The 25,453-nt window shown below is 46.0% G+C and overlaps 2 protein-coding genes across 6 annotated transcripts; one reads left to right on the forward strand and one right to left on the reverse strand.

The window, feature by feature from the left end:
* Window position 1: 1 nt before the first annotated feature.
* LOC124073019 (myosin-11-like) lies at window positions 2–20,497 on the reverse strand. 5 transcript variants are annotated; one of them, XM_046414900.1, is made up of 43 exons: window positions 20,322–20,497; window positions 18,154–18,484; window positions 17,732–17,902; window positions 15,901–16,057; window positions 14,851–14,878; window positions 14,501–14,600; window positions 13,903–13,929; window positions 13,367–13,459; window positions 13,197–13,260; window positions 12,952–13,050; window positions 12,504–12,647; window positions 12,148–12,243; window positions 11,948–12,066; window positions 11,498–11,650; window positions 11,245–11,418; window positions 10,791–10,964; window positions 10,460–10,574; window positions 9,944–10,137; window positions 9,694–9,815; window positions 9,469–9,538; window positions 9,200–9,360; window positions 8,942–9,050; window positions 8,365–8,496; window positions 8,077–8,283; window positions 7,701–7,838; window positions 7,500–7,623; window positions 7,111–7,282; window positions 6,576–6,788; window positions 6,250–6,394; window positions 5,791–5,997; window positions 5,454–5,558; window positions 5,096–5,248; window positions 4,753–5,001; window positions 4,436–4,648; window positions 4,146–4,358; window positions 3,861–4,022; window positions 3,599–3,727; window positions 3,372–3,460; window positions 3,150–3,273; window positions 2,812–3,020; window positions 2,437–2,545; window positions 2,190–2,362; window positions 2–1,536 (listed from the first exon to the last, which is right to left on the reverse strand). In XM_046414900.1, the coding sequence occupies exons 2-43, from the start codon at window positions 18,316–18,318 to the stop codon at window positions 1,299–1,301; spliced, it is 6,039 nt and encodes a 2,012-aa protein (XP_046270856.1). In that variant the 5' UTR covers window positions 18,319–18,484; window positions 20,322–20,497; the 3' UTR covers window positions 2–1,298. The 5 variants fall into 5 exon arrangements, with proteins under 5 accessions (XP_046270856.1, XP_046270853.1, XP_046270854.1 ...); XM_046414897.1 differs by having other exon boundaries at window positions 13,903–13,935; XM_046414898.1 differs by having other exon boundaries at window positions 13,903–13,935; window positions 18,154–18,487.
* Window positions 20,498–21,251: 754 nt separating this feature from the next.
* On the forward strand, window positions 21,252–21,876 carry hoatz (HOATZ cilia and flagella associated protein). Its single transcript, XM_046415398.1, has one exon. The coding sequence runs from the start codon at window positions 21,267–21,269 to the stop codon at window positions 21,753–21,755; it is 489 nt and encodes a 162-aa protein (XP_046271354.1). The 5' UTR covers window positions 21,252–21,266; the 3' UTR covers window positions 21,756–21,876.
* The last annotated feature ends 3,577 nt before the right edge of the window (window positions 21,877–25,453 follow it).

Raw genomic sequence — 25,453 nt, forward strand, 5'->3', positions numbered from 1 at the left:
GGCGACACGCTGCTGAGGATTTAGTAGCAGTTTATTGGCACTTAACTGGTTCACAAAGCACTTTTATTATGATTCATATCGTGTATCTGTGAGGTTTAAATCACACGGCCTAATCTCAAAAATGAATATACAACAGCTGGGTTCAACTTCCAATAAACAGATTCTCTGGGGAAATGCATTATGGGTAAAACTGGAAGAACCCAGACACTCATTTAACCAAACTTCCTGCTGCTCTGAAGTTTTTTCCAGAATCCTTTTCCAATATTTTACTTTTTAATACATCTTTATTATATTTAATATTCAAATCTTGAGAAGCAGTTTGTAAATCTTTACTTTAGTTAGAAAATTCTGGAAATCCCTTCATAACAGGTCAGAGTTTCGTTCAACCAGCGTGTGGGTCTTTCAAACCCCTAACAGCACACTCTGCGGCGAGAACAACTTTAAATACGGCAAATACTGGAACTACCTGTAATATAAATAAATCCAAATATTCAGTTTATATAACTTATTTAGCATATTAATCCACGACCTTCTTTTTCTTTGCTTCACAAAACCGTGAAAGATTTAAGCTGGGAATCAGATTCTGGAGGTTTTATTTTGGAGGTCATTTTGCAGCGATTTCACTTTGTAAACTTCAGTGAAGTCTGTTGTATTCAAACCTCCTCCTTCGTGCTCACAAGTCGGCAGCTACAGTGAAGATTTCAGCTTTAAAAACGTCTTTTCAAACCAATCTGGGATCTCGGGGTTCTGGAGTCTTGGGTTTTGCGTCAGATCTCCAGCTTCTTCAGTTGTTTAGCAGAATGCTGCGATGCTCCAGAAAAACTTCACCCGACGCTCCATCAGCGTCGGGTGCATGTTTGCTCCTTTTAAATGTAATATATTCATCTAAGAAGGGGAGATTAAAAACAAAGGCGAGCAGGATATGACTTGCAAAGAGGAAGGAGGAAAATTATGGACCAGAAAAGTTTGGTTTGTTGTTGATGTGTTTAACTTTTTGTTTGGTACTGAAGCTGCCAACAGTTCAACACAGCAGACACTAAAACTATCCACTGAAACTCTGGATGATTACGATTCAAACTGAAGGAGTGAAGCGGAGGGTTAGTCTGTTGGAGCATTTAAACGCTGTGGGCTTACTGCTTCAGTCATGAAGTAAATCCACAGTGTTGTTAAAATGTCCGTCTGTGTTTCTGTGTTCAGGAACGTTTGCGTTAAAACAAAGGTTTGAATTCAAATGAAAAGTCTAAAAACATTTCTGGAACAGCTTTTTACTCGGGTGGACTCCAATCACTGTGGTCACTCTACTCCTCGGGGGAGTAGCTGTAGGCCTCCCCGCGGGGCTCGGGAGGGGAGCTGCAGGCAGGGGGAGACGGGGAGCGTGGCTCCTCCTCCTGCAGCTCCACTGAGTTCTCCTTGATGGTGCTCCTCCGGCTGAGGCTCCCTCCCAGCCCCAAGCTCCTCATGCTGCTGCTCCCGCCGCCGCTGCTCCGGGGACTGGGGCTGCTGAACGCCGCCTCCCCACCGCCGCCACCGCCACGCCTGGGAACGCCCGACACACCAGCAGGAAGAGAAAGAGGAGGAAGAGGAGGGTGAGAAGGAATTGAAGGACAGAGGAAGAAGCAGAAAGAAACTGTTGCAAAAACAAAGAAACAGTCGAAGCCCCTGAAATGTTGCAGCAGGAGTGAACGGGAGGAAACTGAAGGGGAAAGGAAGAGGAGAACATTCGCAGGAAGCTTTGAGGACAGACTGCAGCTCAGTAGTGTCTGAGGACAGGTGTGAAACAGGACATGAAAGGAGGAAGAGGAAATGTGAAATCACAAATGATCCCATGCCTTCATAGTTCTTTTCTCAGACACTACAAAGCTTTCAGGTTAAGGATGAGTGCAGCTGAACTGGATGGACGAGAAGTTTGATATTTCGCTTCAGATCCAGTGGGATCCGTCGTCTCACTGCGCTACACTCCTGTCTTCAGATGATCCCTTGTTATTGTCCCAGCCCACACAAACTACACACTACATGCCCCAGAATGCATCCTGATTTTGTTATTGATGTGAGATGTCAGTATCTCCCCGGTTAGGGCTGGGCGGCTCTGGAAACGAGGCCGTGCCAGAGGAGCACTTGGACACCAGACACTTCAGCCAAGTATGCTAATCGCAGTCACAAAGGGAAGCTGCAGTGAGAATAAAGTGTACCTCAGTTTGCTCCTGAGTGAAGCCACCTCTCTGCTCAGGGTGTCGTTGGCCTCGCTCGCCTCCTCCAGCTCCCTCTGCAGTTTCCTGCGGGCTGCTGCCATGCGCTGGGCCTCCTCCTCCGCCTCCTCCAGCTGATGCTTCAGCTGCTTCACCCGCACGTTGCCCTTCTCCGCCTGCACAGAGCGAAGAGACGTTTACCAGGCTGAAAGCGTGAGACGTGACAGCGAAGGCATTTCCTGTGTGGTACCTGGTCTTTGTATTGCTGCGCCTGCTTCCTCTCATCCTCCATCTGGATGGTCAAATCCTTCAGTTTCTTCTCTTTCTGACGCAGATTCTTGGCGTTGGCCTGACGCTCCCTACACAACATGATTGACACAGAATCTTCCTCAGGACATTTCATCCTCACGTGTCCCCTGCCTGAGTTTTGGTGCAGTTTATTTAACCATGTGTCGTCGTTAAACTGGTTAAGTATTTGAATTTAAACACACAAAATGCCATTTCTGCCATCTCATTCTCAAAACAAAAGATGTAATTTTTAAAGCAGCGTGGGGTCGTGGGACTTGACTTCATTGTTGAACAACCACCACTGCATTGAACTACATTTCCCACCGTGCACCATCACCTGCTCTCCATCTCCAGCTGCTCTTCGACCTCCCTGAGTTTGGCCTCCAGGGCGGCGATGGAGGACTTGAGCTTCGATCGGCCCTGGCCTTCGATCTCCTGCAGTTTGGCCTTCAGCTCTCGGGCTTGTCTCTCCAGCTGCTGCCTGGATCCCTCCTTGCTCTGAGAGGAAGACCTCTCTGCCGCCAGCTCGGCGCCCAGCTGGTCCACCTACACCACCGCAGTCAAGACGGGACAAGACAACATTGTAACTCGGGGAGGAAACTTGTTAACCCACTGATGGTAGTCTGAAGCCTCTCTAGTCCACTTCAGGCCCTTTCTGCTCCACCCTGAACCTACCAGCTGCTGGCTCTTCCTCAGCCGGTCGTTGAGAGTCTCCACATTGGCCTGCTCTTCCTCCAGCTCCTCCTCCAGTTGGCTGATCTTAGTGTCCAGACGACGCTTCTCATCAGACAGCAATGATCTGGACGGACAGAAGAGGAGGAGGACCGAGAGGTGAGATGGAGGCAGAGAAGGGAAGGTCGGAGCGTAATTCATATGTTAACAACACATGACACCCACTTTCCAGAGGAGTTACTGGCCAGTTCTTCAGACAGCTCGTCTCTTTCTGTCTCTGCCTGCTTACGAGCTCTCTCAGCTGCTGCCAACATCTGGAAGGAAAGACGGACACAAATATAACATAATATCAAACCTAGAAGAGATCAGAGAAAATCTCCGATGGTGGGGAAATATGCTTATTTCAAAAATGTGACGTATGACAAGCTTTTACGTTGAAGCTGAGGCCTCACCTCGTGCAGCTGGGCGACGTCGGCCTCCATGGCCTTGGATCTGCGCTCAGACTCCCTGGCTGAGGTCAACGCCTCCTTCTGGGCTGCACGCGAGTCCTCCAGCTCCCTCTGGAGATCCTTCACCTGGCCCTGTGTGAGAGCAGAGGAGGTCGCATTAGGGTTTCAACTGGTAATAAATTGGCATAATTGCCGTTTTTTTGGCACTTTACCTAATCAAGAGACACTTAATATTGAAAATAAAAGCATTAATGTCTGTGCTGACCTGGATCTTACGGAGCTGCTTGACTGCCTCGTCACGCCCCCTGCTGGTGGCCTCCAGCTGGTCCTCCATGTCCTTCAGCTCGCCCTCCAGCTTCTTCTTTCCGCCTGACGCTTGACTTCGCTGCTTCCTCTCCTCCTCCAGCTCCGCCTCCAGTTCACGCACCTGATGGAGAGGCAGCAGGTGTGACAGTCAGTCATTCTCTGCACACATACTGTGTGTTTAGCCTTTATTGTCAGCCACACATTGATGTAAATGGCAGAAGAGCAGCATTAGGTTGTACTCCACCTGTTTGAGGAGCTGCTTCCTTTTCTCCTCGCCCATCTCATCACGGGCATGCAGCTCCCTCTCATGTTGAGCTTTCAGGGCCTGAGTGTTGACCTCCAGGCGCAGCTTGGCGTCCTCAGCGACCTGCAGCTCATCCTCCAGCTCCTCCATCTGCGTTCTCATCTCCTCCACGATGGCCTCCAGGCCACGCTTGGCCTTCTCCAGGTCGTGGACCTGATGGAGAATGGAAGAAGATGAGGAAGGACTTTGGCAATAACAGAATTAATTCAGGTCCAGATGTTTCCTCTTACGCTCTTTCCCACGTCATCCTTGGAGCTGATGAGATCCTCCATCTCAGCTCGGAGGGCCTTCATGTTCTTCTCCGCCTCCTCCAAAGCATTCTGGCTGTCATCCAGTGCTCTGGACAGAGCTAACACCCGCGTCTCCTTCTCCCGGGCCTCCGCCTCTGCTCGATCCCGCTCTTCTGCAAACTTACTGGACACTGCACGCTCCTCTGCCAGCATCTGATCAACACCAGGACAGAGGAGGTGAGTGTAAAATGAACAGAATGTAAAGGCAACGCTGCACTGCATTTCAGCAGGCTGAGCTTGACAAAACACAGTGAAACCTGATCAAACTTCTTCTGCTTCTTCTCCAGATTGGAGACAAGTTGACGCTGGCTGTCCAGGTCCATGAGGACGTCCTCCAGCTCCTGCTGAAGCCGACTCCGGCTCTTCTCCAGCTTGTCGTAGGCCGATGCCTTCTCCTCGTACTCGCTGTTGGCTGCCTCCAGGTCACGCTGCAGCCGCTTCTTCCCCTCCTCCAGCAGCTCCACCATCCCTGACGTCTCGTCCAGCTTCTTCTTGTAGTCGGACACCTGGTGGACGATGAAATGACGAGAGCACAGGTTTGTCTCTGACATTCACATGACTGACCTTCTGTTACCTTAACATCTGTGTGAAGTTACTGACCTGCATGTTGAGGCCAGACACCTGCCTCTCCACAGCCCTTTTGGCCTCAGTCTCCTCCTCCAGCTGCTCCATCAGGCTGTTCCTGTCCTCCTCCATCTGACGCAGACGTCCGGACAGATTCAACTTCTGTCGGGTTTCCTCGGACAGCAGCTCCTGCAGGAGAGAGGTGCCAGTTTATGGCAATTGCCATCAGTCCAGAAGGAAAGATGATGAAAAGGTCAGAGTCAGATTTTGTGGACATATTTATGGTCACCAGAAGATGAACCCTGCTGACTTTCGTGATAGAAAATGTCTTCATTCACTTTAAGTCGTAGGACCTGAGCTTTATAAACAGGTGTATACTGGTGGCATCTCTCACCTGAGTGTCCTGGAGCTGAGAGGTCAGAGTGGAGACGTCTTTACTCAGCTTAATGTTCTTTCCCTCCGCCTCGTTCAACAGACTCGTCACGTTGTCCAGCTCCACCTGAAAGAAACAACGAGAAAGAAAGAAATGAGATGGAAGAAACATTAAACTGGTAATGTCGTCACTCTGTTTTCTCACAGTACATACAGTTCTAGCAGCATAATATGTTCATTTTCTGTTGATTTGTCGTGTGTTTTTCAGCTGGATAACTTCCAGAACCATTTTTATCCTGACGCAGGTAAACAATAAACAACATCTGAAGTGCTAATTCATTAGTGTTTTTGTGACTCACCGTCATCTTGGACACTCGTTCCCCCAGTTCGGTCCTCTGTCGCTCGCTCTCGTTGAAGCGTGAGTGCAGGTCGTTCAGCTGACCCTCCACCTTCTTCTTCTTGTGCTCTACGTCCTGTTTTGCGCTGGCGAGAGATCGCAGGTCAGCGCTCAGGTCTGCTGACTCTTTCTCCAGAGCCTGCTTGGCCTTCTCCAGACCAGCTCTCACCTGGAGGGAGAGATGTGGTGCTTCATCAGTGATGGAGTCGAGCTCTGAGTGTTTTTGTGAATTCATCTCATGTTCATGTGTGCAATTCTTTATTGTTATTTGCATGTTGCTTTTGGTCATATCATGTTTTGTCACAATTTAATATTTAACAGTTTTTAACTGTTAACAGGCAAAATTATTGAAACCCTCCCAAAGTCGAGACCACAATCAGAATCTATGATAATGTAATCACGTGATGTGGCTGAACTCTACCCTCTTGCCCTGCTCCAGCTGCTCACTGAGCTCCTCCACAGCCTGACTATGTTTCTGTCTCAGGTCCTGGATCTGGGCCTCGTGGCTACGTCCCTCCTCCTCCATGGCCTTCTTCAGCATGGCCACCTCCTGTTCACGCTTTGCCCTGCCAGTCCAAGAAACACTAGACATCACCACAACACATCCAGCAGCATCGCAGCCCAGAGGTTCAGCTCACGTATGTCCACTTTTATGCAGATGACACTGCTCTTTACATTACACCACCTCCCCCTGTCTGTACCTTTCAAAAATAATCAATCAGAGGCCATCTAATAGATCATACAGACCGTAGCTCTTGCTGAGCGGCGGTGGTGTCGAGGCTGTCCTCTAGCTCACTGCGTAGAGCATTCAGCTCCTCTCCGAGGTCCCGTCGAGCTGCCTCCGCCTTCCCCCTGGCCGTCCTCTCTGCCTCCAAGTCCTCCTGCAGCTCTGAAAGCACAGTCTCCATCTCCCGAACCCGCTTCACCGCCGACCCTCGCTGATTGCTCTCTTCCTCCAACCTGTGGACACATGTGCACTTTCTAACGTGTTCATCTTTCATTCCTGTTTGAGTGGAGGGCTTCAGTCCTAGCCATGTATGATGCACGACCTTTCCCCCAGCACCAGCCTTGGGATAAACTTTCTGCTAAAGTGCTGGTAAGACTCACTGGGCTCACTTTGTCAGTATGATTATTCTGTCCAACAACACGTTCTGTTGTTGGTTGTTATGAACGAGAGCTGCAACTAGCAGTTACTTTAATTACTGATTAATTCATTAATTCCTTATGGACTATTTGTTGGGGGTTTGTTACGAACGTCATCTGCCGGTGTGGTGCTTCTCACCGGGCCTGTGTGGCCTGGAGCTCCTCTTCCTTAGCGGCCTGCTGGGCTCGGAGCTCGGCTTGCTGGGCCTGCAGGTCTGCATTCTGCTCCTGGAGCTCGGCCAGCTCGGCCTCCACCTTCCTCTTGGCCTTCTCCGTGTCCTGGCGACCTTTCTCTTCCTTCTTCATACGCACTGCACACACAGGTGATGTGAACAGACTCTTCATCAAAGCACATTTTCAGTTTTGGCAGAGGAGCATTTTGTTTCTATTTAATGTTTTGTACAGTTATTATTTTAGTAAGGAAGAGAGAAAAAAGAGACTTTTTTTATTTTTATTTTTGAGGTCAATAAATTATTACCTGCATTTGTCTGTATGCATAAACTGAGTATTTTAATTGCGCTGACTCACCCTCCAGCTCGGAGATCATGGACTCATGTTTGGCCTTGAGCTTGGTCAGGTTCTTGGACTTCTCCTCCTCCTCTGCCAGGTTTGAGCTCATGTCAGCCATCCTCTCCTCCAGAAGCTTCCGCTCCTGAAAAACAGGTGAGCACGTGAGGCCACATGAGTAAAACTAAGAGCTCTCCCCAACACCAAACTGCGTCTTTATACCTTCTGCAGCTTGTTATTTTGGTCCTCCATGAACAGGACGTCCTCTTCCAGTTTCTTGACTTTTCCCTCCACACCGTTTTTTTCCAGCTGCAGCTTCTGCCGAGCGTCTTCCTCCTCTGCTATGTGGGCCTCCATGAGCTTCAGACAAACACAAGGTGAAATATGGGTTGAAAATATCCTGAAACCAGAAGTCAGAAAACATGGCAGGACATACTCGAGAGACACTGCCACCATCAGTCGATTAATTGCTTTGTAGAATGAAAGAAAATTGGTTGCCGCCTTTTGACAACTGATTAATTATTTTATGTCAAGCGTTGGTGTATGTAAACTGTTATAAAGTGTTATTAATCTGAAATAATGTGTTGATCTCGTCCACCTGTAGCTGCTGCTCCATGTCCTTCTTCTCATGCTGCAGGGTCAGGCTGCGCTCCTCCTCCTCCTCCAGCCGGGCCTCCATCTCGTGCAGCACCTCCTCCAGCTCCTGCTTCTTGGCCTCCAGCCGCACCCTCATCTCCTCAGCCTCGGCGCACAGCTCCGTCTCTGCCTGAAGCTTCATCTCCAGCTGGACTCGCTCCTCCATCAGCTACATACAGAGACTTCTATTACTACTGCAGGTGTGCTGTTTACGTGAACAAACAAGATTAAAAACCTTCGTTTATTTCACCTGCGTGTGTTTCTGGGAAATGTCCTTCAGTTCAGCCTCCGTCTTGGCTGCCACCTCCCTTGCAGCCTTTAGTTCCTCCTCTTTCTGACCCATTTCTTCTTCTTGTCTGGTGACCTGCAGCAGAGGCTTCACCTGCACCACAGATGGACACAACTCAGTTAGGGTTCCTTTTGAACAGTTCATGATTTTATCCTTTACAGGAACAGCTGGGAGGCTGGATGGATGATAAAGACCCTGACCACTTGAAAATAGGCCACACTGAGAGAGATTTAGTTCTCTGAGCACAGAAAGTCACAGTTCGTCGTAACAACGGCAAAGAACTGTTTAGTTTTGAAACTGAACTGCACCTTTCATTTCTCACAATATATGTCACCAAGTGCCAATGTGGGCGTCAGCTTGAACCAAGAAAAATCCTTAATCATATTCATTTCATAGATAGAAATTCTTTAAAAATAGATTTTCACCAAATAAAAGTGGAACTGGAGATGTGATTTCTCCCAATTCTCAACAGTGGGAGGTGTACAAAATGTAACCATCTGTATGACATCAGATAAATAAGTGTGTGTGTGTGTGTAACCTTGGTGAAGAGCCTCCACCACTGCCAGTTCTTGAGCTTGAGGTAACAGGCGCAGTTCCTCTGGATGACCTTCATGGCGCTCAGCTGCTGCTGACGTTTACTGAAGGCCCTGAAAACACACACACACAGAAAAGACCGTATGTCAGCTGGTGTGTGTGGAAATCATCCAAGATGCAGTAGGTAATTTTGTGCATCCCAAAAGACTGTGACAGGACACTCTGGACAGACATCAGCATCCAGTCTCACTGTTACTCTCACTTGCGGGCCAGGAAGCCTCTTGCTTGTCCCTGGAAGGCGATGATGATGACGGTCAGCTTGAGGTCTCTCTCCTCCTCCAGCTGAGCCAAAACTCCAGTCCTGAAGAACATCTTACTCTGACCAATCCGATACAGGTTGGTATCCAGATCCAGGTGCTTTACCTGGAGGAGACAAGAGGAGGAAAGGACTGTGGAGTGAAGTCCAATAGAAACCTCTGCTTCTTACAGATTACAAATTCTGAATCTGTGAAACACCGATGTTCAGCTCACCATCAGACAGCAGGCCTGCTTCCCATCCATGAAGCCCTTCGGGATGGCGTTAGCAGCCAGAATCTCATATCTACAAACGTGACAAAAACACTTAGCTGTAAAGATCAGTCACACAAACTGTTTAAGACAACTGTTTGTGTGACTGCAGCGAGGCGAGGAGCTACAACACTACAGTTTCCACCACTGATACAAATGAGAGTAATCAGTACGTGGGTGAAGCATCACCTCTGCCTGAACTCCTGGAACACGATGCGGTTGGGGAAACCCTGTCTGCAGATTCGGATGCCCTCCAGCACGCCGTTACACCTGAGCTGCTCCAGCACCAGGTTGGCGTCCATCTTCCCAGCCTGCAGCACAGCAGCAGACCAAAAATCACTAAATGCAACAGAAGACTCGGTTTCTTCTCTCCTTCTGGAAACATTTGGGGGAAAAAACATGTAAGTTCAGCTTTAATGTAAAAACAGCGATGGCCCACCCTCTTCTCGTGGTTGGGGATGATGCAGCGGACGAAGTTGGGCTGCGTGTTGTTCAGAGTGGTCATCAGTTTGCTCAGCGACTCCTTGTACAGCTGACCCACCGTGCGGAACATACCCTTCTTGGATTTAGTGGAGGTGGGCGCCGAACTCTCTGACATCTTGGTCATGGTCTCCAGACCCACCACTCGATCCGCTAAAAAGGACGATCAGAAACAGGAAAAAGTTATACCACACCCAGAGAAAAGGGAAATGTGGATGTGTTTTACTCGATTTTTATTTTATTCGCACACACTCTAGACTACGGAGGCTGCAGTAGACAAGATGTGACCACTTCATCTCACCAGCAACATTTAATTTAAAACAGCTAACATATTTTAGGAAAATGCAACAGTGACAACAGGACACACAATTACAGACAGATTAACCCATCAGCAGACAGCAAACTAATAAGAAAAAAAATAAATAAATACATGAAAACAATAAGCAGACATGTTGCCCCATCATGGAGGACTGACCGTCTTTCCACAGGTCCTGCACGAAGTTGCTGGACGAGTTGTTGAGCAGAGCGGTCACATTGTCATTCAGAGGATCCATGTTCTTCGTCAGCCAGTTAGCCGCATTATAGTCCACCTGGAAATGTAAATGAAAGTCACGTTTGCTGATAGTGATCACAATGACACCAAAAAAAATCAGACAATTATTTTCAACAAAGGAGAAGGCTGTGTAAGTCCGTCTCTTGGTACTTTGACTTCCTGTCTATGGTTCTCAGCTCAACGCTCACTGGTTCCTACTGAAGACAGACTCCTTAAAAACACTTAATATAACAGTGCATTTGTTGGGGAATACCTTCCCCGCGTAGTGCAGAATACTGAACATCAGTTTGTCCTTGTGCTGTTTGGGTTTGGAGAACTTCACGTGGCCAGTGTGGGTGTTCAGCAGCTTGTCCACAAAGGACACGTCAGTGGCTTTGGGGAACCAGCACTCCTCGTCCAGCAGGGCCAGGATGCCTGGAGGGTTGTTCTGCAGGACAGGGAAGGACACAGAGGACAAGAGGACATCTTTAAATATCTTCTGTGTTTTCTGTTAGGACATCTGGATGTGGGGACAGCATGTAATCGATCATGTGATTATTTTTGACTCTCAGCGAAAACCCTCTTGTCTCTTTAGCTCATTCTGGAGTATTAGTCGTAGAAGTATGACGAGTACCGGCCCTGACAAATTCTGTGTTTGATAATAAATTCTTTAAAGTCATCGAACTCCTGGTTAAAGTAAATCACGCCCGGCCGCAGCCCGTCCTGACCGGCCTCTCGATGAGCTCGATGCAGGGCAGCAGGTCGAGGCCGAAGTCGATGAAGTTCCACTCGATGCCCTCCCTCTTGTACTCCTCCTGCTCCAGGATGAACATGGTGTGGTTGAAGAGCTGCTGTAGGCGCTCGTTGGTGTAGTTGATGCACAGCTGCTCGAAGGAGTTGTCCTGAAGCAGAGAAAACATCACAGCGATTAGGAAACAGTAAAAACAATGAAGTGTTTAAATGCTTTGAGCAAACTCTCACCTCAAAAATCTCAAAGCCAGCAATGTCCAGGATGCCCAGGAAGGAGGACGCCTGTCTCTTACTCTTGTCCAGTGTCTTGTTGACTCGGGCCAGGATCCAACGAAACAGGCGCTCATACATGGCCTTAGCCAGAGCCTCCACTGCAAAATCAGCCTGGAGGAGGCGTGAGCAGGATGGAGGTAAGGGAAGAAAAGATGGAGAGAGAGAGAGAGAGAGAGAGGAGATGGTTATCACTGATTGTGAGATGATTTTATAGCTCTGTGCAGCTGAAAGGTGATGCAACAGAAGGGTTAAACATCATAACAAAAAAAACTATTTGTTAGCTTCAGAGGCGCAAAATAACAAAGTACTTTTACTCAAGAGTTGTACTTTAATTCTGAGTGTGAGATACTTTATTTGAGTAGTCCTGTTTTCTGAGGCGTTCTGCTTTTCCTTCGTTTCGAGCCTTACCTGCTGCTTGGTCTGCGCCTTCTGCACCACCTCCCTGCCCACTTTGATTCGAGGGGTGAGGATGGCGCGGGTGAAGTCGGTCACATTGATGCCCTGCAGGTGACACACCTTCTGAGCAGCTGTAACGCGAGACAGGGAGGAGGTCAGAGAGCTTTAGAGGTTAACCTACAGCACTGGTGTTGGTATCTGAAGAAGGTTACCGGTGTTGTCCGGCATGGTCGCCTGCTCGCTGTTCCTCTCCTTCTCAAACTTGATGTTGCCCAGTTGGAGCACAGTGGACACAACCTTCAACATCCCTGCAGAGAGGAAGATGGCAATCAAGATGGTGCATAAACTTCCAGCAATCTTACAGAAGTCCTAAAAAAGATTCAAAGATTTTCTATGATTGTATTCTGCCAAACTGGGGTAGATAAGCTGATTTCAAACACTGACCTGCAGACTTTTGTGATGTTATTCTTTCCTTTGCTTACTTTATGTGGTAATAGTTTACTGGAACAAATGAAACCTACTGTGTGAGTCAGTTACACAGAGCACTGTGGGATGAAACACTTTGTACCTATTCTCTCCTCCTCAGTGAAGCCCATGATCTCCATGGCGTCCAGAGTTTCATCAAACATCACGTCGTCCTCCTGACCGGGAATCTCCACGTGACCCGCAACCAGGAAACGATAGCCGCTGAAGTCCTCCAGCAGAAGCTCCTCTAAACACACACCGAGTGAAAATTTTGATGGTAAAGTCTGTTCATCAGCTGTCAAGCCTACCATGTTTCTTATGTATCTGTTCTGATGTATAACTATAAGGTGACGCTCGGATGGATTGTGTACAGCTTTGATAAAATAAGAGGAAATAAACTATTGAAAGTTATGGTTTCTCCACCTGGGTGGCCACAAGGGTCCATGTGACACAAGAGTCCATGTATGCCAAATATTCAGCTAACAGGGCAATTTCCGAGATCTGTCACAGCCCAGGAGTGTTAATGTTTTTCTCATCATATTGTAGCTCACCCCTCATCTTGTCCTTGGCTCCTGCCACCATGTAATAGAAGATGTGAAAGGCTCTCTCAGTGTTGGCCTGACGAATACAGCGAGACTTCTCCAGCAGGTCTGATCATATCAGGAGGGGTTAAGCACTTAACCAGATCTCTTTTCATGTAATATTTCAGGCACAACTGAATTTGGAATACCATTATGAAATCACATTAATCTTATATTCATAATTTAACAAACAAATTTGATATTAAAAAGGATACAGGTGTCAATATTGGCACCAACAATGTAGCCGGTCACATCAAAGTTGAGTTTGATGAACTTGCCCTGCGGACAGAGAAGACAACGACGGCTATGTGAAACATTAGTGACTGAGATGACTTAAAGACTACGTGTTTGTTAGAGTTGACTTACAAAGTAATCAAAAACTTACAAATCGCGAGGAGTTGTCATTCTTGATGGTTTTGGCGTTTCCAAATGCTTCCAGGATGGGATTAGCCTGCAGGAGCTGCTTCTCTAGCTCCCCCTACAGCCCATAACAAGGTTACACATCTGTGCTCTATTCCGTCTTTCCTCAAACAATAACCAAGACCTTTAACTCCAACTAACTCTTTTTAGAAGTTGCCAGTAGTAGAGAGATGTTTTAGTTTCTAATTTCCTGTTTGAGAAGTTATATTTCAGTATGAAGCATCCTTGTTTCCCTGCAAAAGGAGCAACTTGTGCTACTCCCTCTACTCTTTGCTGAAGCTGTGTTTGGCTATAGCTATAGACACAGTTCGCTCAGTTAGCAGTTAGCTCAGGAGCTAGTGGCTCTATGGCTGAAATTAGCTTGTGAACCTTAGCGAACTCACCGCTCATATACATCTCCCAGCTGAAACTACAGGGTTAGCTGGTTAGTATGCTAACTTCAGCAGATATCTCTGCAGCACAATAAATAGACATCTTTGACATATGAGATTTTATACTCACATAGGCCAGAGATCCTCCCTGCTGCTGCTGCTGCTGCAGGAAGAAACAGAAACACAAACTGGTTAGAAACTCAATGAATCCTCAGTTTTTCTGTCTTTGTTTGGAAGGTGCTACATTTAGCATTTCTCCAAAATTGGCTCCCCGCATGACAGCTTGAGAAGCAGCAGAGCAGCAGGGCCAGAGATCAAGCATCAATAAATCTTGGCTAAACAAACCACAGATAGTTCTTCACTGGATCATGTGCAGCTTTAACTCTCAGTCAGTGTGGTGGAGGATTTGAGGGAAAGCTATTAAGACTTGGCACAAGAATCTCCTTTAATACAACGGCTCTCTGTTATCAGCACATTTTACTGATGTCGCTGCTATTTCATGACAATACTTTCAAATTAAGGCTCAGTTTTTCATGACACCAGCCAAGAGCTTTGTCATTATGAAGTCACCAGAAAAAGGATGTTTAGTGCATTGAAACCAACTCCGACACACACACACACACATTTCTTAGCTAAAAACAAATTCTACTGCACAGACACACTGTGGTAAATGTAGCCATCGTTTGGCTGCTGCGTGAATCCACTTTTCAGGAGACGTTTCTACTCACAGGGTTCACTTCCTTCTTGCCCTTGTGTGAGGAAGCGACGACAGCCAAGTACTGAATCACCTTCTTGGTGTTTTCTGTCTTCCCCGCTCCAGACTCACCTCTGGGTGTCAGAGCAGAGGTGAGGAGGGGTGAAACGTGAGAGGGTGAAAGGACAAAGAAAGATCTGACAAATCTGACAGTTAATCATTAGTTTAATGGTTCCACACACTGATTGTGGAGACAAAACACAAGTCCCAACAGTGTCCATTCGGTTCAGTTTTAGGGTTAACACGAGATTTGGTCCACAGGGAGTGAATGTAAGTCAGTGCAGTGTGGTGGAAGATGTTTAAGTCTTGTTTGTTTTGACTCACGTGCAGAGAATAGACTGATCCTCACGGTCTGTGGAGAGAGAGAGGCAAGTTAAAAGGGGGAAATAATGTGAAGTGTTGACTGAGCTGAACTCGTTAGTTGAAGCCAAGCCGAACGGACCAAACATAAACCCTGAGGCGGCGCCGCTTCGCTCGGACACGAGAGCAGACGGCTCTGAAATCTCGTTCAGAAGGAGATTAGCCTCCATCACTCATATCATCTAAAAATAGCAGGTGGATGCAGGGCTCCATTGCTGTAATCTGGTCTCCCTGCTCCATGTATGGCCATTCTGGAGCTGAATGGAAAGTATGGAGCTGGTCTGAGGTCACTGGCGGACCATCCGGAGACGAGACGGCACGCTCTGAGGCTTCAGCCGGGGCTGCTCGCCGCCATCCGTCGACCTCTACTCAGGAACTTGGATCATTTCATGTATGTGCGTGTGTGTCAAGTGCTGAGACACACTGGGCTTTTTGGAGGCATATTGTCAGCCTCCCCCTCAATAGTATAGCAGCAACAGTGCAGCAGCGCAACAGGAATAAACTCACAGGAACCCAAAAAATACAAGATAAATGTACAATTGATATGAGATACGCAGTTAAAATAACTAAATGAATAAGAATGAATGTAAGTTACTCAGAAGGCAATTAGCAGCAGCACTGCAGTACGTTTAACACTTGTAAAGGAGTATTCCAGAAATATGGAATTACATAATGTTGGGAAAAGAGAAAATATGACCTGGGGGTGAACTGATCTTGTAAGGTTAGGGTTAGCGGCTAGTGAAGATGTTACGTATTCTGGCTATAGAAACCACTGTGAGACAGTATGAACACATGTTTTTATTTCCAGAGCTGTTCTTATACCAGTATTAAAAATGCCTCCAGTACAGCCTAAAATACTTGTTGCGTTGGTGAATACACAAGTCCAGTACCATGTGATTTATTAGCCTGCATGCAAAGGAAAAAAACAGTATGGGAACACTATTTATTTTTGGTGTATTGAGCCTTTAAACCGCCATAGAAAGCAGACGTGCGACCTGACAGGCTGGCGGTTACCTTGCATCATGTTCCTGTAGGCGTTGTCTGTGATGGAGTAGATGTGCGGCGGCACCTCGTGACGCTTCTTGCCCTTGTACATCTCGATGATCTTTTCAGAGTAGATGGGCAGCATCTTGTAGGGATTCACCACCACGCAGAACAGACCGGAGTACGTCTGTGGAGAGGGGAGCACAGACAGGAGACTGAAAACCCTCAGTGTTTTCCACCAAAGACCCGAAATATCAGTTTTCACCTCCTTTATTACTGATCATCAGTGTCGGCCCTGACACAAACATAATCGATCAATCCAACAACAAACCAACTGACGTGTGTACGTGATGAAGTATTACAATACGACTGATGAAGTACGATCACATTTGTGTTAAAAAAACGATGCTGTGATCACAGTGGAGCTGAAACATTTAACCAGTCAGTCAACTGAAGTGAAATCATCATAAATCGTTTGACAATTTTACAATTTTGTTTTTACAGTTTTTTTTTAGGAAAACTCTGAATCTCACTGGTTCTGCCTCCTGATTAAGACGTTTTCCTCATTTGTGACAGGAAACTGAATATCTTCGAGATTGGGACAATTAGTCTGAAAAATTTCACACTTTAAAATTTCAAACATCACCTTTCTATCAAGCAAATCAGCCAGCTGAGAAAATAATCAGCAGATAATGAAAATATTAGTGAGAAGCAGCCCTACATGGCAGTAATCTAACCTGAACTAATCCCAGAACCAACAATGTAAAAACATCCTCATTTATATAATATAATAACCAACTTATATTTAAAACTTAAAGCCATATGAACATATATCATACCAGCCAACCTCTCAGACTCGCCTGTCTTCCAACAAAAACCTCGTCAAATACGAACTCCACAAATTTATTTAAATTTCACGATCGGGTTTCTATAAATTATTTTGCGTGCGGGATGTTTTTGGCTGCTCAGATGCTGTCTGCTCATATATGGGCTGGAGGGACTGCAGCTCCTCACTTCCACTGATCTTCATGGCCGTCTGTATTAAATGCATCAGCTTGGGGTTTTAATTTTACATCCCGTAACCTTATTAGACTTTGTAGGACCGACTAAAAATATAAAAACGTAAGCTGTTGATCCTTCCAGTACACCCTGAGTCCATGTGGAGAGCAGAGTGTCCTCCAACAAGGACTCTTCCACCTGAGCGTGGAGTCAGTGTGGACTTAAAGGGGCTTAGAAAAGGAGGAACAGGAAGCAGCGTCTCCCCTCCGGACTGCAGTCACCTGCTAACGCTGCAGGGTTTCATCGCCGCAGTCACTTCTAAACGTTCTGGGTTAGAAGTGATTCGTATTCTAAGCTCACTGCACAATGTTGGTTTGACTCTGATCACCTTAAACCCTCCAGGACAAGGACAAGGACAACAACATTAAATCAGCAGGATGTCTGGCAGACACGTGGTTTTCACCGGTGGAAATGATGGATTCTGATGAGTAAAAACTGAGTAAAAAGTAAAAATAAAAATAAAGCTCACAGATAAATGATTGAATTTACATGTGGAAAAAATAATTTCATTTCTGACATGTCGGCAAACCATTTCAGAAATCCACCACTTAGATTTCCTGATTCCTAAAATTGGTTTCTGAGTTGTTCTAAAAGGACTTGTGGAGAGCTCAGATATAACTGCTACTGCTACAAATCATATGTTGTATTTCTGACACCTGAGGGACATTCTTACTGCTTACAGCTCCAATACGGCGTGTCAACAATTTTATTTAACTTCATCATAATGAATTTTAGATATCAAAAATTCAATGATGTTCTATGATATTTGTAAGAACAACAACATGGAGAGGAGATTTCTCACATAGATCAGGCTGGAGAAGTATCGCTCTCGCAGGTTGTGGAGGACGGAGGCTTCGTTGAGGAAGGTGAGGGCGGCCATGTCCTCCACCTTGCTGAACTTGGGCGGGTTCATCTTCTGGATGTCGTCTTTGTTCACCGTCACCTTCTGGCCGTTGGAGAGCTCCACCAGCACCTGCAGCCAAAAGCACACTTTGTGTCTACTCACAAACTTATTCAACATGTGCTGGTGTGAAGCAGCTTCAGCTTCTTCAAGCTGGAACTGAGCGGAGGTAGTTAAGCTTTTGGAGACGTCCAGCCGTCAGATGTCAGATCAGTAACTAAGAGACGCAGCTTGCTGGGCCCGTACCGAAGTGTTCACTTTCTAGAGACTCATGTGACTGCAGCAGCAACTGATACTGATGACATCATCAAGGTGTGCATTACCTGGTCACCCTTATCCTCCTTGATGCTGGCCGGCTCGAAGCCCTCTCTCTCTGACGGCACCCACACCATCTTCTTGGCGGCCCAGTCAGCTTGCGCCACCCCGCTGTTGCGGAAGTCATTTCCCAGGAAGAGGTACTTGCTGTCGTCGGCAGCCGGGTCAGCCATGTTTGAAATGTCACCGTCAGTGGTTGAATGATTCACGCCGGCGGAGTCGGCAGAGTCGATCGCTGGTAGTTCGAAGCTGGCGTCTGGATTGTCACAGGCGACTGGGTGAGCCTCTGGTACGATGATGGGACTCGGGTTGACCTCTGACCTCTGATTGACCTCTGGCCTGCTGACACGACAGACGACAGAAATCAGACGCTGGTTTTAGGAAACATAACTCACTGAGTTTGCTGGAGCGAACAGACAGCAGTGAGTCGTCCATCAGCGAGGCCGCAGCAACACGTTAGATTGTTTGATGCTAATATATATGCTAATGAGGCTGTGAAAGGAACAGTTTTACTCTTTGGGAAGTTGATCTGCTTCCAACAGTTAGATGAGAGGGTTGGTACCACTCTGATGTCTGTACAGTAAATATGGAGGTGGAGCCAGCAGACTGGATGCCCCCGGCACAGGACTCACGCAGCACATGAAACCAACAGGATAAAACATGTGAGTCGGTGAGCTTTAGAGGTGCTGGTAAACAAAACTGTGTTACCTTTGGACAGAACCAGCCCCCCCAAGCTAAGCTAACCAGCAACCGACGTGAAAGGTTTTAGTCATCTCATCCAGCTGTCGACAAACAAAGCAAAGAAGTGAATTTCCCAAAAAGTCAAGCTAAATCAGTCAGTGCTGCAAAATGTTTGCCTCTTTAACAAAGACAACTAAAGCCTGAGAGCCTAAAATGCTTAAACGAAATGTTAAGTGAAAACTTTAATCTTTGAACTCAGATTTTTTATTCCTCAATAGGCAACAATCAAACTCAAATATTTCATTATTATCGATCATGTTTTTAATCCTCAAAAACGTTCTTCGCCAGGACCATGTGGCCCGATTAGTCAGATTTGGTTGACAGCGCTGGAAGGACAAGCAAACAACAAAACGCCAAAAGTGCCATTTTGGATGTAAAGATCAAAATTACACATAACAACAAGGAAAGATGGACAAAACATGAGTCACCACAAAGATTTACCAATCACATGGCTTCTTCTTCACACATCATAGCAGATGAGGACGAGGACGAGGACAGACGAGCATCGGTAACACAGATACGATTTTTCTTTGTCCTTTGACTCAAACTGCCTCACATGGATCATTTACATTTGGTTTTAGTGAACTGCCTGACAGATTAGTGCTGATAACGGCCTCCACACATTTGCCTGGGTTTGCAATGTGCTACTTACTCACTTATCCTTGCCTCTGCCTCTTCATGCAGGTCACAAGGCTGCTTTGACCTCCCATTGAACAGCAGGCAATAAAACATGAAAAGCAGCCCACAGATAACCCCTATGCTCAAACAAGTGAGCTGCCATGCTGGGATGCCCATGTTTGGCTAACCCTTTGCTCTGGTAGCCTGGTAGCCCAAAGAGGGATGCTAGGGACTTAGACAGACATACTACCTTATAAGGTGCAGCTCATGTGTCCAGCCAAGCTTACCGTTTACACCAAAATGGTGACATGTCACAAGGTGCATCCGTGTGTGGCCGTCCAAACAGAGCAGGTACGAGAGCACAAATCAATATCAACATCTCTAATGAAGCTTGCTGACATATTTAGTGAGAAATGTGTGGCTGAGGGTGAATGTCAGCCAGTCAGCAGACCACATTAATGTTTAAAATGCCATCCCGGAGCTTTTCTTATCTTTCTGAAAGCACCTGAGGATGATGCAGCAGGCTACTGCTTTAAAGTTTTCTCAGAAAATTCTCATATATTTATTACTCTCAACAGAAACTCTTAACACGTACTCCTCCTTATGTGCTTTAGTTTGAAAACTGACTTTTGGCGACTAACAAGCTCTGTTCTTACTTCTTCCTTTAATTTATTTTAGACAGTATTAACAGCCTTCGTGACTGATTGAACAGGTAAGTTCAGGAGAATTTCTGCATGTCAGTAGTTACACCTGTCCCTCCTACGCCAGCTGCTGCTCCACTGCACCTGTCAGAAGAAGAATCAGACCTGATACTCACCGTGCAGCGCTTCAGCCCTCAGTGCAGGATGGAGGCTCGGCTGCAGGGAGATGAGAATATCATGTCAGGTGAACGGAGTGACGATGATGATGTCGTCCTTCGTCCTGCACACTATTTAAACCGGCCCGCGACACCTGGGGGTGGAGCAGCAGCGCGCGAACCGCCTCGTCACCAAAGTTGGCAGCAGCCACGAGCGACGCCCGTCCAGCCAATCAGAGCGAGAGGAGAGCTTTAATTGCTTTGCCTTCAAATTAAAAGCTTTGAATTGCGGAGCGGTTTATCATCTCAAAACATTTTCAATGCAAATTCAATGCATGTGGTATTTTCAGCGTTTGCAGTCGGTCAAACAAACCCTGAGGAAAACAGAAACTACAGATCTGCTGTGTGTGTTTGCTTGTTTGCTGCTGTAACGTATGAGGACTAAATAATATAGAAACTTGAATTTCCCTCGGGATCAATAAAGTATCTATCTATCTGTCCATCTATCTATCTGTCTAGAAAGGAATGAAAACTCCATTATCACCATTTAAAACGAATATTCGTTAAGTCACTATTAAGACAAATGGCGACCCGAGAGCAGTAACTTGTGTTTAAATACAAGAACACAGTGAGAATATATTCATGAAAAAAGACATAATTTTAAAATTACCTTAGACTTTAGCAAAAAATGTAACCCTGTAATCCTTGACAATATGCCCATTTATTATCTAACTACATATGTTTTCATACCTAAGTAGATTATAGTTTTTGTTTTTGTGATCTGAATCTGCAGGTTAATGTAACGTGTCAGCCTGACTGATCGTAAGAAACAGCTGCCTAATAATCAGTAAACCCACGGGTTTCCTACTGGAAAACCTTGTCCCAGTTCAGCCTGATGGTCTTTTATTCTTTTTGTGGAACGTCTCACTTTTGTTCGTCCTGGCTCGCCGTAGTAGCCTCGTTTCCATGGTGACCATATTAAACACCGCTAACAGGAAAATGTCTGCCCAGGCTTCGTGTCCGGAGCAGGAGGACTTTGAGGACTTCTTCACCGTGTTCGACGGCTCCTCTCCGGAGGACGCGTCCCACGCCCGGCAGCTGTGGAGCTCGCTGGCTCTCCTGCCGCCGCTGGAGTCCCGGCTGGTGTCAGCAGAGATCCGACAGAGGCTGCCGGTGTCCCGGCCTGCTCCCGGACCCAAACAGTCCTCACCGGAGCCGCCGAGTGTCCCGGCGGTCCGGCAGAGACAGGCGGAGAGACGGCGGTATGAGGCCATGGCCGCCAAGAGGAGGGAGATCCTGGCTCTGCTGAGGAGCCAGAGGGAGCAGAGGATCCAGAAGGAGCTGCTCTCCGTGGCCTTCAAACCCAGGGCCAAGTTCGGCAGAGAGAAAACGCTGAAGCTGCACAAACCTTCAGACTCGGAGGAGGACGAGGAGCTGGTCCTGCAGCTGCCGTAGACCCAAACTCTGACTCTGAAGTGTTGATTTATTGAGGCTTAAAGCAGAGCAGATATGTCAGAATTAAACACGAGTTTACCGCCAACTGTTCTGTTTACAAACGGCAGAAATGGAATTAATACATAATACAATAAACTGACAAAGACATGAAATGAAGATACTGTGGCCAGTGGTGGAATATGAGTACCACTGAAATACTATGGCACCCAAATACTAAGGTACTTGAATACCAGTTTATGTCAGCCACTGAACTCCACTACATTTTAGAGGGAAATATTGGGCTTGTTACTCCACTACATTTAGTTGACAAATTTCAGTTAAGATTCAGATCACTAACACGTAAATATTTTGTGATCTATGATTAGAGGTAAAGCAATCCTGTAATAAATAATTAGAATAAGCACCACCTGTAGAGGAGGGAAAGCAGATGTGTGTGTCCATGTGCTGCTTAATGGTTCTCATGTCTTCATTGTGAGAATTTCTCTTGACACACTTCACACAGTCACATTGTCAGGACCCGCCTTACGTACGGGGACAACAAGCAAGTCCCCATAATGTAAATCATTAAATATTAGGGTGAAGAATTGCTTTAGGTTAGGTTAAGGTGGGAGTTAGGATTACGCAAGTAATTTATAGTTTATAGTTAGGTGGTTGTTAAACCTCCAGGAAATTAATGGAAGTCTAGGTAATGTCCCCAAAAGTGATGGAAACATGACTCTGACATTTTAAACGAGGGTGAGGTGATCCCGACTGGATCTTCATGTTGAGGTGAACTGCTCCTTGAACTCTTTAAACTGAATGAAGGATGTCTCATGTTCCATATTTATGAACGAGTGAACGATCTGATTGTGTTTCATGTCCTGAACTCTTTCTGGTGTGAGCTGGAGCCGACGCACAGCAGTTTGCTTCGAACAGCATTACGTAAGGTGAAGTGAAGCCTGTGTGGATATTCAAATTCCAAATATCCAGTGGAGAAGGCCAAACCATAATAGGATAAGAAGAGGGCTGCTGACTGTTGACTTTAGCTAATTTGGTTAAAGTTTACAAAGCACAAAGCGCACGCAGAAGCCCGTCGTCTGTAAACGCTCTTTAACCTCTCAAACCTCGAGTGTCCATGTGGGCTAATTCACCCTTAAGTAGCTTTAAAGTGATCCTCCTTCAGCATCAAAACTCACCTGCTGTGCTGGCCCTCATAACTTTAGATAGTTTGGAGTCGTTGTGGAAAAATAGTATGACTTAGTTACAGTTTATTTAATAATATTCTGACAGAAATGTGCTCTGGGCTAAATGCTAACACCAGCCTGCTAACATACTCACAGTCTGTTATCACATCTCAGTTTAGCATGTCAGCATGCTAACGTTTGCTAATTAGCACAAAATGCAGCACAAAATAAAGCCAGTTGGTGATGTTCATTTTAATAATGCTTATTTTTCAAAAGACTGCGGTTTTAGTGGTATAAACTTTCAATAAAACTTTTAACTTCCCATATACACTGTCTTTACATACGTTCACTGGAATAAGAGAAATCCTGTCTACTTTATTTGTGACGTTTAGTCTGGTTTGTTAGAATAAAAGAAAAAAAATTGTCACTCTTAAGATCCTGTTACACCTGAGAGCAGTAAACATACTGGTCGAGTACAACGACTGGTCCAGGTTGTAACATGCCCGGTCTGTGTCGGAGGGAGGTGTAACGATAAGAACTTGCCATAAGATGTCAGTAAAATCTCATTAATGGACTTCATTTGGCATAGAAAAATCTGTGTGTGTGTTTGTGTGTGTGTAGAGTACAAAATGAAGACTGCACACTGTACTCAACAACAAGTTAAAAGGTGGATAAAGCTGAATAGAAGTAATTTACCTGCTGCTACAGTTAGTGCTTATCTGTTTGGTCCTGAGCTGACCCCGACCATCCTCACTCAGATAATTCACCATGAAATCCAGAAAGCGCCGTCTGACATCTCAGCCCAGCAGTGTCTTTTCTCAGGGGTGGAAACAGATCACTGTAATATCCGTACGCCAGCTGTTGCTCGCTCAGTCGGCTGCACTTCATCACCGCTCATACGAGGGAGACGGAGCTCTGAGGGAGTATTATGGGCAGTGGGAACTGATGTTCCTGATATTTAACTGACATTTCACATGGAGCCTCAGGAGACTCTGCAGTCTGATCATACAGAGCTGGTCACATGAATATGTTGCTTCCTGTTGGTAGATTGCAGGAGTTTTAAAGAATATGTCAAGGTTTCATCAAAATTTGATGTAGCTTACAATGTGTTAGTCCGTCTCTCAATATTGTCTGACTTCCTGTCCTGTCTGTGGTTCCTGCTGAAGATTTAAATATTTAAGAACAGCTAATCTTCGAAAATGGGTTCAGTAACTTCCTGAACCTGCCCACAAACAGGAGGAGATGATGCATTAGTTGGGGACTATTTCCGGCGGCGGATTAATCCACATTTGTTCCAGTGAGTATTTGTGGCACTGGGATGTTGTATGCAGGACTGAGTCAAAACAACATGTCAGTTAGTGCAACAGTGAAGCACTGATGTGTTTTAATAGTTTTTGGACAACAGTGGACTTGATAACTGATGAGAGTAGGAAATATAGAAGCAAGATGAAGAGAACGCCCTCAGTCCAACACACACGCCGACTGTTAATTGTTGTTGGAGACACCTGAACTGGCGCTATCCAGTCACGTAGCTCTGGACTCCTATTCAGTTAAGGAAAGAAAAAAAAATCTGACCATTAATTTATATTTTCATGTGTTTTGCAATGAACCAGTGTAAAAGAGTTAAAAACAGTCACTGCAAAACATATCACTCACTGCCTCCATGTGGCCTTTTCCACATGCAAACAAGTGAGGCAAGCAAAACACTCTTGACATTTTGAGTATCAGTGCAGTTGTACCATAATCATCTGTTTCTTCACCCTTCACGGCAGAAGAAAAACCTGTTGATCACACACGCCTAATTCCTAAAACGTCACCGCAACAATGAGGCTTTAATTAAAATGGATGGACACGTGTGTGTGTGTGTGTGTGTGTGTGTGTGTGTGTGCTGGTCTAACAACCATCAACCATCACTCGATACATCATGGTGGTGCAGCTGCTCTCCCAGCTGACGTCTACGAGAAAAACACATTTACTGTTTTTCATTTTGTTTTTTATTAAAGCAAATTTTGACATAAAGTTGCGTGTATCACAAAGACACAGCAATCAGGTATTCAGACGGCCATCTGAGAGGCTCAGCACACTCGGCTGGATGTGTTTGTACAAGGCAATCAGGCCCTCATACACAGGAGGAGCCTCATTTACACAACACATCTCATGTCTTCTCATTTTAAAGGAAGCAAAATGTTGTCACTTCCCAAAAATGTCCTCACTGTCAAGGCACTGAACAGCTTTCAGTGGCTGACCAAGTTCACATTTTGAATTAAAGATGTTTATCTCAACATGTTTTTACTCACACTTAATCAAAAGACTGTGTGTGCTCACGGTGACAAATCCACAGCAGGGCTGCACAGCATTTTAGCCTCTTTTAGCTTGCAGTTCTGGTTTTGTGGCACATATCCTGTCCAGTTCAGCACCAAACATGAGACAGAGTTAGAGATGAGCTGGTGAGCACAGTGGAACATCCAGCAGCTAAAAGAAATGGATAATTTTCTCAGGAGTTGGTTGAGATCAAACCAGAGCTAAAAAAGGAGT

Source organism: Scatophagus argus, chromosome 16 (genome assembly GCF_020382885.2).
Source record: "Scatophagus argus isolate fScaArg1 chromosome 16, fScaArg1.pri, whole genome shotgun sequence".
Taxonomy (NCBI): domain Eukaryota; kingdom Metazoa; phylum Chordata; class Actinopteri; family Scatophagidae; genus Scatophagus; species Scatophagus argus.